Source organism: Phaethon aethereus (assembly GCF_964289735.1).
Source record: "Phaethon aethereus genome assembly, chromosome: 32".
Taxonomy (NCBI): domain Eukaryota; kingdom Metazoa; phylum Chordata; class Aves; order Phaethontiformes; family Phaethontidae; genus Phaethon; species Phaethon aethereus.
Genome location: NC_138608.1, coordinates 820,487 through 832,782, shown reverse-complemented (window position 1 = coordinate 832,782; position 12,296 = coordinate 820,487). Strand labels below are relative to the sequence as shown.

General features: G+C 65.0%; 1 protein-coding gene across 1 annotated transcript in view; it reads right to left on the bottom strand.

The window, feature by feature from the left end:
- The window catches only part of DNM2 (dynamin 2), a gene marked incomplete at both ends in the record, with an annotated part of 31,817 nt that overhangs the window by 1,007 nt on the left and 18,514 nt on the right, over nt 1–12,296 (bottom strand). Inside the window, 6 exons of the mRNA XM_082012169.1 lie at nt 3–225; nt 633–797; nt 1,196–1,307; nt 1,679–1,788; nt 5,101–5,214; nt 10,956–11,007. Coding sequence (XP_081868295.1) covers nt 3–225; nt 633–797; nt 1,196–1,307; nt 1,679–1,788; nt 5,101–5,214; nt 10,956–11,007 — 776 coding nt within the window. The remainder of the gene's footprint in view (nt 1–2; nt 226–632; nt 798–1,195; nt 1,308–1,678; nt 1,789–5,100; nt 5,215–10,955; nt 11,008–12,296) is intronic.

Sequence of the window (12,296 nt, the reverse complement as noted above, 5' to 3'; positions counted from 1 at the left end):
GCTGCTCGTCTGCAGCCACGTGTCATCCACGGGCGGCGGCACCGGCGTGGAGACGGTGCTGGTGCTGATGTCGCCGATGATGTTCAGGGCCTCTTTCAGGGCGTGGTACATGCGCAGCATGTCGTCCCGCCTCTGCGCCTGGTCAGCCGACTCCTCCATCAGGCTGTTCTGGTCGGCAGAGGAGTACAGGTAGGCCAACAGCTCCGAGTGGATGAAATCCTTGGTCTAAAGAGAAACGGCGGGCGACGGTCAGCCCCGGGGCGCGAAACCCGGCGCAGGGGCAGGAGCCGGAGGACCCGGAGGCGGCGGGGACCGGGGGACGCCTCTCCCGGAAGGCACGCGGAGCCCCGGCGACTCGGGACTCGCCGGAGGGTTCAGCGTCCCCGGTCTGCTGGAGCCAGGCTGGAACCAACGCCGGGAACCAAAGCGCCTTCTCGGCAGAGCCGCTGCCGAGCGGCTCAAGCACCGAGCCGCCAAAACGAAGAATCACGAGATCATCAAATCCCACCGTCGGGCTCTGGCTCGGTGACGAGCGTGGCGCAGCCCATCCCACGAGCGGGGCCCAGGACTCCTCCCCGGCGTCTGCTGCCTGGAGAACCCCAAAAATCCCCGGCCCGAGCGCGGCCACTCACGTTGTTTATCATGAGGTGCATGATGGTCTTTGGCATGAGGTCCCGGATGGACTTGTTGATGATGCCGACGTAGGAGTCGACGAGGTTGCGGATGGTCTCCACCTGGCGCTCCAGCTGAGGGTCCATGGAGAAGGTGTTCTCCTGGGCGCCGTCCTCGCTCTCCGTCTGCTCAGGGAAAGCAGGGCGCGAGTTACCGTCAGGATCTGACGGACCCGGCCAAAAAAAAACCACACCAACCAACCCCGCTCCGCTCCGCACTTATCCCCTGTCCCTTCCGCCCATTTCCACCCCACGCCGACGCTTCCGGAGCTTGTTTCGTAGCCGGGAGGGAACGGCCAGATCCCTCGGTTGGGCAGCACAAACTAGCGCCAGGTGATAAAGCTCGTCCCCTTCCGCGATCCCACGGCATTTTCCAGGGTATCCGAGAACCTCCGGCGAGACACCGGCACCCAAGCCGAGAGCTCCCAAGCCTGCGGGCTGCTCTGGCCGCCTCTCCCTGGGCCGGTCTCAGGCAGCAGCCCACGGCCAGCCCTGCTCCGGGACGAGTCAGAGGGAGCGTTTACTTGGTCTTTCTCCGGGTAAACTCCCGCTCGGAGGAAGGAGGCTTTCCAGCTGTCCACGTCTTCCTGGGAGTCGCAGGCCAGCTCGATCTGACGGAGATCTTTGTACACGTTCCTAGGGAAGGAGGAGCAGAGCCGGGGGTGAGGACCACAGGGAGGGCGACCGCGAGCTCGGCAGAGCACCCATGAGGCCTCGGCAGCGGGGAGCCCAAGGAAGCCCGAAATCCCTCCGGAACGTGGGTATAGATATCGGCAAGCTGCTGCTGCCTCCGGTGAAATCCTCCCCCCGGCCAGACCACAGCCGCTCCCGCCTCGGAGCACGACGCGGAACGGACGGGGAAGCCAGACGCGGAGCCTGGGCTCGGACCGGCGGCCCCTCGGCCGCGGCGCGCGCTCCGCGGCGTTTCGGGGCTGCCGCGATACCCAGGGAGCGAAGGGGTTTCGGGAGGCGCCCGGCCCCCGCGGCTCCAGGCGCGCAGCCCTTACCTCTGCTCTGTGTTGAAGATGGCGAAGACGTGCTTGTTGGACATAAATCCCTTCTCCACGTCCCTGATTTTCAAATTATCCAAAGGCAACATGTATTTCTTCTCCTTCTCCTGGCAGGGGGGACGAGAGGGAGGGAGGGATGAGAGCGGGCGAGCGCAGCGGCGCTTCGCCGAGGCTCATCAGACGTCCCGAGCGGAACGACCACCCGGCCCCCGGCGGGACAGCGGGGATCAGAGCCCCGCGCTCGCACCGGAGAGGGTCCGCCGAGGGCGGGCGGGCTCCGCGGCTCGGCGCGCAGCACGCGGTCCCGAAGCCCGGAGCTTCACCTGGAGCAATGAGCCGCCCCCCCCCGCCCCGCATCAGCCGCGCTCCGGATTGCGGCTCCGGCACAAGAACGGGCCGCCAGTCCCTCTCGGTGCGGCTCCGGCTACCTGCCTTCGCCGCCTTTCCGGGAACAGGTCCGGCAGCACCGACGAAACCGCCGGAGAAAGGGATTTGGTTCCCCGGGCTCCGCGGGCAGCCCCAGGACGCTGCCTGACGGCAGCCCTGCCTGTGCCGTAGCTGCCCGCCCTTGGCACGGCACGGGGCCGGCTCCGTCGGAGCCCACCCCGCCGCCGCCGCGGGGCCCCAGGAATTTCCCCCCCGGTGCCCGTCCCCGCCGGAGGGGACGGTGGGACGGAGCAGGGGCCTCGCAGTCTGGCACCAAGACGGCCGCCAGATTTAAGAGGCTGCTCTCCGGCCCCGCCGAGGGGCCACCCAGCCGAGCCGCCGCCGCAACGCCACATCTGGAATTGTTTAGAACAGCTCCAGCTCCACTTTGTCTCCAGATGCTGCGCACACGGTCCCAAAAAGTGACGTTCGCCTTTGTAGAGAGGCCACGAACCCAAAGCCTTCCCCCCCCCGCCCCCCTTCCACCGCCGCCCCACACTCCTCCTCATGATTTCCTGAAAAACCCACAACTTTTTTCCAGACTGGATTCGGTTGCGAGGACTTTGCCACGTCAGAAGAGAGACAAAGCAGTTTCCTTTCGCCCACCGGGTTTTCTCTCCTTATTAAAAAAAGCCGGGAGGGGGGAAGAAATTAAAAATTAAGCGCCAGCCCCGTGGATGCCGTGGGAAGCCGAGACTCCAGCCCAGCCTGCCCAGTGTTCAGACTACCTGTTCAGGAGGGTTTAACGTTGTACAGTAGTCTGCACATTGGTTAGATCGGGTTTGGCCGAGCAGCACCCCAGCAGCACCCCAGCAAGGTAAGGGGGGAGCCGGCCCAGGTTCGGCGCTTTTCGGGGAGATTAAAGAGATTTTTGAGCCGACTCAGGCGGGCGGCGTGGTTTTGGGGTTTGGGGTTTTTTTTGGGGGGCGTTGGGGGTTTTTTTGGCCTTGGCGGCGCGAGCGGGAGGGCAGAGCTGAGGGGGGGGTGCCCGGCCGGGCAGCGCTCCCCGTGGCGGCACCCCCAAACCCCCGGGGCGCCCGCTCAGCGCCTCTGGGGCCGGTCAGGTTTTTAAGGGCGGGGGTTTGGGGGGGCGGCGGGAGCCGGGGGGGAGGGAGAGCTGGGCTCGGAGAAGACAGAGCCTCATTCATCCCCGGCCGGCTGGTTCTCATTACCCGCCGCGGAGGGGCCAGACGCGCCCCCCGAGAGGCCTCCGCGCAGGAAACCGGGGCAGCGCCGGCGCGCTCCGGCGGGGGGGAAGCACGCCGCGGGGAGGTTGATGGGCTCAACATGTTCCCTTCTCTTTTAGGAGGCAGATTTAAAAACTGGGCTCGGGGAGGGGGGCGGCCGGGGAAAAGAGGGTTCAAATCCGACGCCGCCGGCGCGGGGGGAGAACGTTCGCCCTCGCGGCTCGCCGGGAAGACGGAGGATGAACAAAGGCCGGGCTTCGCCCTCGCGCCCGACGTCCAGCTGCCGAGCGGCTCCCGGGAAATAAAAGTTGTGTTCACGTCTCCTTTTTTCTGACCCGCGTGCCGGGCTCTGGCGAGGCAGCGGCCGCACCGAACCCCTCGTGTCGCCCCGAAACACCCTGCAAGCCAGCCCCCCCCCGCCCCACGGCCCCGCAGCATCTGGCCGGGAGGCCGGTGACGTAAGGGGAAAGGCGAGATCACGGGCCGGTTTTCAGACTGCGGGGGCGGAAATGCTGGAAAATCTGAAATATGAAAGCGGCGCGGCCGAGACCACGACGCCACGGAGGAGATGCTGGCTCCGGCGCCCGCACCGGCCCCGGCAGCTGGGACGAGGGACGGGCGGGAGGTGCCGGTCCCGCCGCCATCCCCTTCCTGGGAGGGCTGAGCCCAAAGAAATCTTTTTTTTTTTTTTTTTTTTTGATTGAAACCCAGAAATCGGGGTTTGAGGGCGAAATGCCGTTTCCGGGCAGGGCTGAGCTACCAACACCCCGGCAGCCCCGGCATGCCGAGGAGCGGGACGTCCCGCCCGAGGGACTAAGGGGTCCGGGAGCAGCAGCGGCCCCTTCCCAGACACCCAGCGGGGGGACGAGAAGGGACCTGTGGGGTCCCGGCCCGCAGAAACCCCGGGAGCGGAGGGAATCGGGCTCCCTCCCCGCGCTCATCGGGGGGCTCCGGAGGAGGGCAGGGGCACAGGACAGCGTGCAGTGCCCCCCGCACGCACCCCACGTCCCGCCCAGCCCCGATCCCAGCTCCCGGTTCCCATTTCCCAGTTCCCTCCAGCTTCAAGATCCCTCCCGCTCAGACGGCAGCAGCTCCGCGCCAGCGCGGGGGGTATTAACTCCTGCCCGAACGCGGCGTTTTCGGACGACGCAGGGTGCAAGACCAGCGCAGCGACCCCGTGGGGGCTCGGGGCTCGGCGACAATAAACCAAGGGTCCCACAGGCTCAAAGACTGTTTTCCTTCCCCCGCAGCCTCGGTGGTTTTCCTTTCCCCGGGGCCAGAAGGGAGACGGTTTCCCCCCTGACCGTGCCGTGCCGAGACGGTTAAACCGGGAACCGGCTGCCGGTCTGGATTAGGGGGCTGGGACAGGGCCGGGAGGTAAAGGGAGATCCCCGATCCCTCTTGGAGGTCTTGCAGCAACAGCAACGGGAGACAAAGCAAAACCTTCCCCGAAAGAGGCAGGGCACGGGGGGTGGCTGCACGGTGCGGCCCCCGCCCCGGCTCGGCCGGGGCCGTGCAGCTGGATCGCACGGGACCTCCGCTCGCCGGTGCCTCCGCGTTTATCTGTGTTTACACAATCCGGAGCTCGCGGGGAGCGTCTGGAGACGCGGAATTTGCCGGCTGGGACCGCGCGGCGTCTGCAGGGCACCCTCCAGAGGGGACCCGGGCTCCCGCGCACCAGGAGATGGACAACGCCGACCCGTCCTGGGCGCCCATTCCTCATTCCCAGCCTGAGGATATTCTCACCGAACCCCGTGAATGACAGAGCCTCCCCCCAAAAACCCGTCCTTCCCCGCTCGCACGTACCTCCTCGTCCTTGTACCAGGAGAGGGACTCGGCCGTCAGCACGAACCAGTACTCCTTGGAGCCTCCCTTCATGATGCTGATGTTGTTGATGGTCAGCCAGCCTCTGCGGATCACCTGGAGACGGAGGAGCGGTGGTGGGGAGCGGAGGGGAGGAAGGAAGGAGAGGTTACCGGCCACCGTGGAGTCTCCGGGGGAGCTCCCCAGGTGCAGAGCGAGGGGGAGCGCTCCTGAGCCCAGAAGCCCGCCTAGACCCTTCACAGAAAGCCCCAGCTTCACCAGAAGACCCTCAGCCAGGCAGATTTCGAGGCCCCATCTCGAAGGTAAGCTAGCGGCACATGGGGGGACGCCCGGAGCTCTTCTAGCTCCCAAAGCTGGGCGAGAAAAGCAGCGAGGCCCCCGCCCACGCTCGCGGTAAGAGGCTGCGGCACAGCCAGATCCGAACCCGACTCCACGTTAAGCGCCCGGCGCCGCCGGCTCGGCCAGCAGCAGCCTGGCCCTGGACAGGAGAGGCGATGGACACCAAAACGCTCCGGTGCCCCAAAGGGACGAGACGGGCAGGAATTCAGAGCGTGTCTTGGGTTTAAGAGAGGACCGGAGCTGCCTCGGGGCGTTACGGTCTCCGCCGAGGGCCGTTTTGGGGTGTCCCGCACAGAGGAGCTGGTGCGGGCCCCCGCCGAAGGTCGGCACGCAGCGCGGCGGTGCCGGCGGTCCTCGGCCTCCGTCCCGGCCGTTTCGAAGCCGCTGCCGCGCCGGCCGCGAGCAGGGCTAGGAAAGGTCTGCGAGACTAACCGGAACCCGGCAGCTGGGGCACGTTCCCAGGAGCAACGACCAACTTACCCGGTCCAGCCACTACCGCAGCGGCTCTCCCCGTCCCTGCTCTGCTCAGGGTCTCCGTGAGCTCCTGCCCTCGCCGGGTACGGCCAAGGCAGCCCCCAGCCTCATCACCAGCGAGGAAAATCCCGCGTTTCTCACCCAAACCCGCTCCCCCTCTCGCGCATTGCCCCCCACCCCAAAGCGGCCGCCCCCCAGGGCAGCTCCTCTGCCTCCCCGCGGGCAGGACTAGCCGGCAGGTCTGGCCGAGCTCGCAGCCCCCGGCCAAAGGCTCCCCCGCAGCCCCACGGCCGGACCCCACATGCAACACGTAGCAGCAGCCGCCGGCAAGCGGGGCGGCAGCGCGCGGAAGCGAGACTGCCAAAGCCTGACGTTGCAAGCAGCGTTTTTTCACGGCACAAGGCGGGAGGACCACGCTGTCCGGAGGGAGCGGGCGGGAGCATTCCCTGTCCTCAATCAGCCCGGGGAGCTAGCGGCCGGCCGTTATCTCCACGGAAGCACTCGTGCTCCCGCGCCGCACAGTCCTCGCTAGGCGATCCCGCGCCCGGCTCGGCACCGACCTGGAGGGGAACCAGCCTGCTGGTGCCACAGGGCATCCCCGCGCCTCCGAGGGCTTCCCCGAGACAAAAGCCCTCGCAGAACAACTCCGCCGTCGCTGGGTGCACCCCAGCGATGGCAGATCCCCCCCCCGGGGCACCTCTGCCTGCTGGAAAACAGCAGAGTTATCGCGGACCGCTCGCAGCTGCCGGAGCGGGCAGCGGAGATGCGTCGGAAGCTGGAATCGCTCCGAGCGTCCAGCCCGGACAACGCAGGGCAGGACTGGGACCGGCGAGCACGCCGCTGGGCCAGGCGGAGGGTTAGAGCTCCCACCGGAGGGGCAGCAGATTGCCTCCCCACCGGCCACACGGCCCCATCTTTGGGACAGGCTGGGAGCTTTCCGGGCATTTCCAACGCCGGCAAGATCACGCTCTGCCCGGCGGGGTTCCTCCGTTGTTCTGGGAGCCATCGTACGGAGCGGAAGGTCACCACGGCTCGGCAGAGACCCCAGGGCCGCGGCAGAAGCCTTTAGACCGAACTGCAAGTCTCCCTCCCTACCAGGGCTGCGGGGGAGCGGCGTTCTTCTCGCCATCACCCCCGCCGTTTTACCGCGGAGCTGCGAGGCCAGCCGCGCCGTCGGCTGCACGGCGGGACCGAGCGGCGCTTCCAGATGCCAGTCCGCCTGCAAACCACCCACTCCTCGGAAAAGAGGGGGAACGGAGGGTCCCCAAACCTGGCTGCTTCTGCTGTGTCACCCCATCCAGCTCTGGAGGCACCCAGGCACCGGCGGCGGTGGGTCCAGACCTCCCCGGAGCGGGAGCCGCCTCGCGAACGGCAACACCGACCGCTGCTAGAGACCCGAACGCCGCCGGAGAGCTGCCCAACGAGCGCCCGCTCCTGTAGGACCCCACCGATTTCGGGAGAGCCCAGCCGAGCACACGCACCCCTCCCGGTTCAGCCTGGCACCCACAGGCGAGCGGTACCCCGCGTTACGGGACGCTTGAGGCGCCCCGCGCCGAGCATCCCAGCGGCAGGAGAGACGCGGCGGCCGCTCGGCAAAGCCGGTGCCGCGGGGCCACGGCTTTTCTACCCCAGCGCTTCGCAGGGGTTAGTACCACCACACGGGTTAGTAACGGGCAGACGTGGGGAAAAATGCGTCTGGGGGAGGTGATTCGAGTCAGTCCAACGCACGGATGGGAGGGAGAACGGACAACCCTCGCGGTTAAGCAGAGAAGGGTTAGGCACGAGCGAGACGCGGAGTTTGTTATGGCTCGTACGGGGACCGGCGCTGAGCAGCTGCGCCCGAGACCGAGGCCGGGCTTTCGTCTCGACGCTGGGATCAAGCGGGTACAACGGAGCCGGCCCTTTCGCGCAGCGGCTTTTCCGTGCCGGGGGAACCCACCCAGGGATGGGGCTCGCGCCGCGCTCCTTTTCAGACTGCTCAGGCGGCCGCCGACGTAAAAGCCACGACAAAATCCACCATGTTAGGCACAGACAAAGCTCGGCGCGCCGGCCGGCACAGGCAGCTAGAGCTAAAACTTAACTCATACGGATTTTCCTGGTGAGGGGAAGGAAGGAGCCCTGAAATTAAGACAGCGGAGGCTGTCAGATTAAAGATTTCACCCTCCGAGTCGCTCTGGCACGTTTGAGACCCCGATTTGCATTTAATAAAAGCATCTCTGAATTCAAACCGAGTCTGGTTTTAAAGGAACAGAGGGAGGGCGGGGGGAGATGGAGCAGTTGAGAGGATGAGGGACAAGGGAAGGACAAGAGGGAAAAGGTTCAGCAGCAAAGCAAGTCCTGGGAGCCGGGTTAGAGGCTCTGGCAGTTGCTGGGACAGTTCTGGAGGGGATTATAAGGAACAGGGAATCTGCCTTTGGGGCACGGGCACGGAGACAGCGCCCACATAGCGTTAGAGGGAAGCCAAGATTTTTGGCTTTGCCGAAGCGGGGAGAGGAGGGGAGACACCCCAGCTGCGCGCTGGCTTGAGGCAGGACCCAGGACGCTCCCGCTCTATCCCCAAAGCGCTGGTCGAGGAGGAGGAGGAGAGAGGAAGGCCGAGCCCCAGCGCCTGGCACTGAGCAGGACAGCAGAGAACCCAGAAGAAAAGTTCCTTTAAGACCGACCGGTATCGGTGCGAGCAGCGACGGTTTTGGGGCTCGTCAGCCAGGCAAGCTTCCCCTGCCGAGGGGCTCCAGCGCTCCCGGCGCTCTGCCCGCCTCCCAGTCCGCCGCAGCCCCGCGCCGGCGGGCGCCCTCGATCCTTAGCCATCAGATCTCCACCTTCCCGTCACCCGGCACGACCACGTCCACACAGCCAGTGATGGGAGAGCGGCCCTGCACAGAAACCGTCATGCGGGAGGCAAGAGACGCGCCCTCGGGGGGGGGTTCCTTTGCTTTTGCAGAAACGTCTGGACCGGTAAAAGAAAATGGAAGCGTCTGAACCACTGGAAGAGACGGGAGACAGGACCAACCACAGCCGGAGGGCGAGTCATGGGCTTTAAGAGAGCAGAAAGGTACAAACCTCCCCGGGAAGAGCGGGACGGGCGCTGCCACCACCGCCCCTCCGCCGCCGTCCTTTCGCTGTATCTGCGTTATTACAGCGGCCTCGTAAAACAAAATATGCCAGATAAGAAAGCGCCGAGCGCTTGAGCTGCAGCTGCTCTTTGATGGGGCTTTCCTGGCATCCCTCTCCGGGGAGGCATCGGGGCTGCCCCAAGGCGCGGATGTACTACCTGAGCCACAGTCCACGAGGCTGTAAAGCCCAAAGCGGGGGTTTGGAGATTCCTTCCCCCTCAGACACTTCCATTTTCTCGGACCGCCGGCACGACGCTCGGCTCCAAGCCCAGGGAAAAGAGGGAAACTCTCTTCTGTTTGGAGGAAACGCTACCCTCTGCCTCCCCAGAAGTGAGTACGCTCGAGGAAAACCTCTCTTTGTCGGCTGAATAATGAGGCTCGAAGCAGCCGACGGTCACCCAAAGTTCGGCTCCGCCAGCTGCTAACATCTGGGAGCTGAGGCACCTCGGGAGAAGAGGGTTTCTGGCCGGCCGTGCAGCGTGCCGACGTCGCGGCCGGCGTCGGTAAAGCCGCTGGAAGCCGGCCCGAGGTCGGGACGCAACCTCAAGCCCAAAAAAGGCAGCTCGGGGGAGAGAACGCACCTCCAGCCCCACGGAGCTGGCGGCCCCAGGGAACAGGGGGGGCGAGAGCCTACCCGCCGTGCCTGCCCAAAACGCCCCTGCCCGAGAACTAGCTTCTCTCCAGCCCTCGCCACCGCTGGACGGCAACCACGTCCCACCGCGGCGGCGGGCAGCGCCCTGCTAAAACCCAAAGATTTCGGCTTCTTGTTTCCCAAGGGCCAGCAAAACCAGTTCTCGCACCCCGAATCCCAGCATCCAGCTCCCAGAGGGTACAGGCAGACGCCAGGCAGCCCGACGGTCGTGGCACGGGCAGGGAACAGCCCCAAGCCGTTTACTTTTGGCCACGGAAAGAGCCCAGGCGTGGGGGCGAAGGGGACAGGCCGAATTTCCGTCTCTAGACTAAGCCCACGGAGCCCGGTCGCTCCCCTCGGGGAATCCTCTCCTTCCTCTGCCGTCAGCGTACTCCGTTCTGGGAGGGCAGAGGTGGCGTTTTGGGTTTGGAAGGTCTTTCTGGCAGGGCCACGTCCATCACTGGGTGTCGTCTACCAGCACTATCACGCTATGTGGGTACTTACCAGTATCTCACCCTTTAGGTGCGCAAAATTAAGGGGGGGGGGGGGAAAAGCAGGACAAGGAGACAGACCAGTGAAGAAAAACAAAGTGATGGAAGGGAGAAGAGAGCAGGAAGCACAAAAATGGTAGGAAAAAGCAGAAAAACAGCAAAAGAAAAACAGTTACATGCTATTAATTATAATTTTACAGTGTTAATATTTCATCACATTCTTTCCAAACAAGAGGCAATGTCTGCATGACGTCGGGCAAGACCTAACACCATGCAAAGGGGCACTTCCAGTCCCGCTCTCGGTCATGCCACACCGGATAGCAAACACCCTCTCGGAAGCGGGAGGCTGCGTGACGAGACAGAACTGAGGGGGGACGCGGCTGCCGGGCACCTCACGTGCTCGTGGTCCCCGTTCCCTCCGCCCCCCACCCCGGAGGGCCAGTCTGGATCAACGGGGGCAGGACCGGGCAAGTTAGGCCAGACCCTGCCACGCGTCGGAGCACCGGGCTCCTCCGGCAGCGCGTGCCACCCGGTTCGTCCCGACTCCCTTTTAGACGAGCTCCCGCGGAGCAAACGCTCCCGCTCCGTGAGCCAGAGCTCCCTCTTTCCCACCCCCAACCCCAGCGTTAAACAACCCCCAGGGAAGGGGTTTGTGGATCGACTCGAATCCCGTTTTCAGAGCTGCGAAACGCAGCTCCGGGTCGCTCCGGTCACTGCTGGAGGGGGATATCCTGGAGAGCTACCTCCGCCCCACGCGACGAGGGAGGAGCGGGGAGCCGCCGGCTGTACCTGATTCGGGATGGCTCTCTTCTTGTTCGTCTGGGTGTTCCTCTGCTGCGCGCTGGAAGAAGAGCAGCAGCGTTAGGCAGGGAAGGCAAAGCAAAGCGACGAGCGCTCCGAGCCCGCGCGGCCGCGACGCGCTTCCCACCCGCAACGCTGTAAGGAAGAGCCGAGTCCAAAGGGGAAGCCCGACGTCTAAAATTCAACCAAGACCACCCAGGCCCCGTGCCGCAGGCACGGCACGATGCAGACAGAGGAGCCCCTTCCGGAGTTTTGCCCAGGACCGAACGTACGTGGGACAGCAGTTCCGAGGGAGGAGGACGGGGCTTTCCAACCCGGACAGCTTTATCTCCTTCCTTACAGTCCTTATCTGCAGGCATTTACGAGCCTGCCTGCTCCAGAGGGGCAGGGGAGGAAACACCAAGCAGATCAGCAGCGGCTGCTGACGCCAAAGGCATTTTTGTCCGTGAACCCAGCCGAGCCGAGGCACCCCTACCACCGCAACCAGAAGGACACGTCTCCAGAAACACCTGCAGCCTGCTAGTTCCCCCCCCGGGTCGGAAAAGAGCATACCTGCACCAGAGGGAAAGCTACCTGTCTCTCCTGAGCAACCAAAGGGACGAGGGGCGAGGTGCGGGACGTAACCGTTAGTCAGGAGCGGGAACAAAATCCATGAAAACAGTTAGAATAACGCCGGGACGCCCCACGGAGCAGCAGTTTACAAGCACGAACGGGGTCCTTTCCCTGGGGAAGGCGACCGCGGGCCGGCATCGACAGCGGCCGCCGGCCCTGCGAGCCGGGGCGTCCCTGACCTGCCGGCGGGGGGGAGTTTGGGGGATCGCTCTCTGCCTGCCCCGATCCTCACGGTTCCTCCCTCAAACCCAGGGGCCGCGAGCTGGGCGCCCGGTCTGAGCCAGCCCAAGCGTCGCGGCGTCCCGGATGGGAGCGGGAAGCTCTCCCGTGTCTGAGCTGCGGCGCAAGCGCAAAATCCGAAAGGTGAGCTTGGGGGAGAAGCTCTCCAGCTCTCCTCAAACGTCCCTCCAGGCTGCGGGGAGGGGACGGTGCAAGCGGGGCTGCCCCAGGCACTCCAGGACATGCTGTTTGAGCGGGTACCCACCCTGTCGTCATGTGCTGCTCAGTGTAACAGCTGGGGAGTGGGAGAGTTTCGGAGGAGTCCGGAGGAAAGAGTGAGATGACGGTTCAAAGGAAAAACAGGAGAGATTAGGAGAAGAGGAAGGAACTGTGAATGAAGGTGAAAAGCAGAGACGTGAAAAGAAGTGTGGGGGGGGGAAGAAAACAAGAGGAAGACTACGTGAATTTAAAGAGGAGGAGGTGGCGCGGGGTCTGGCA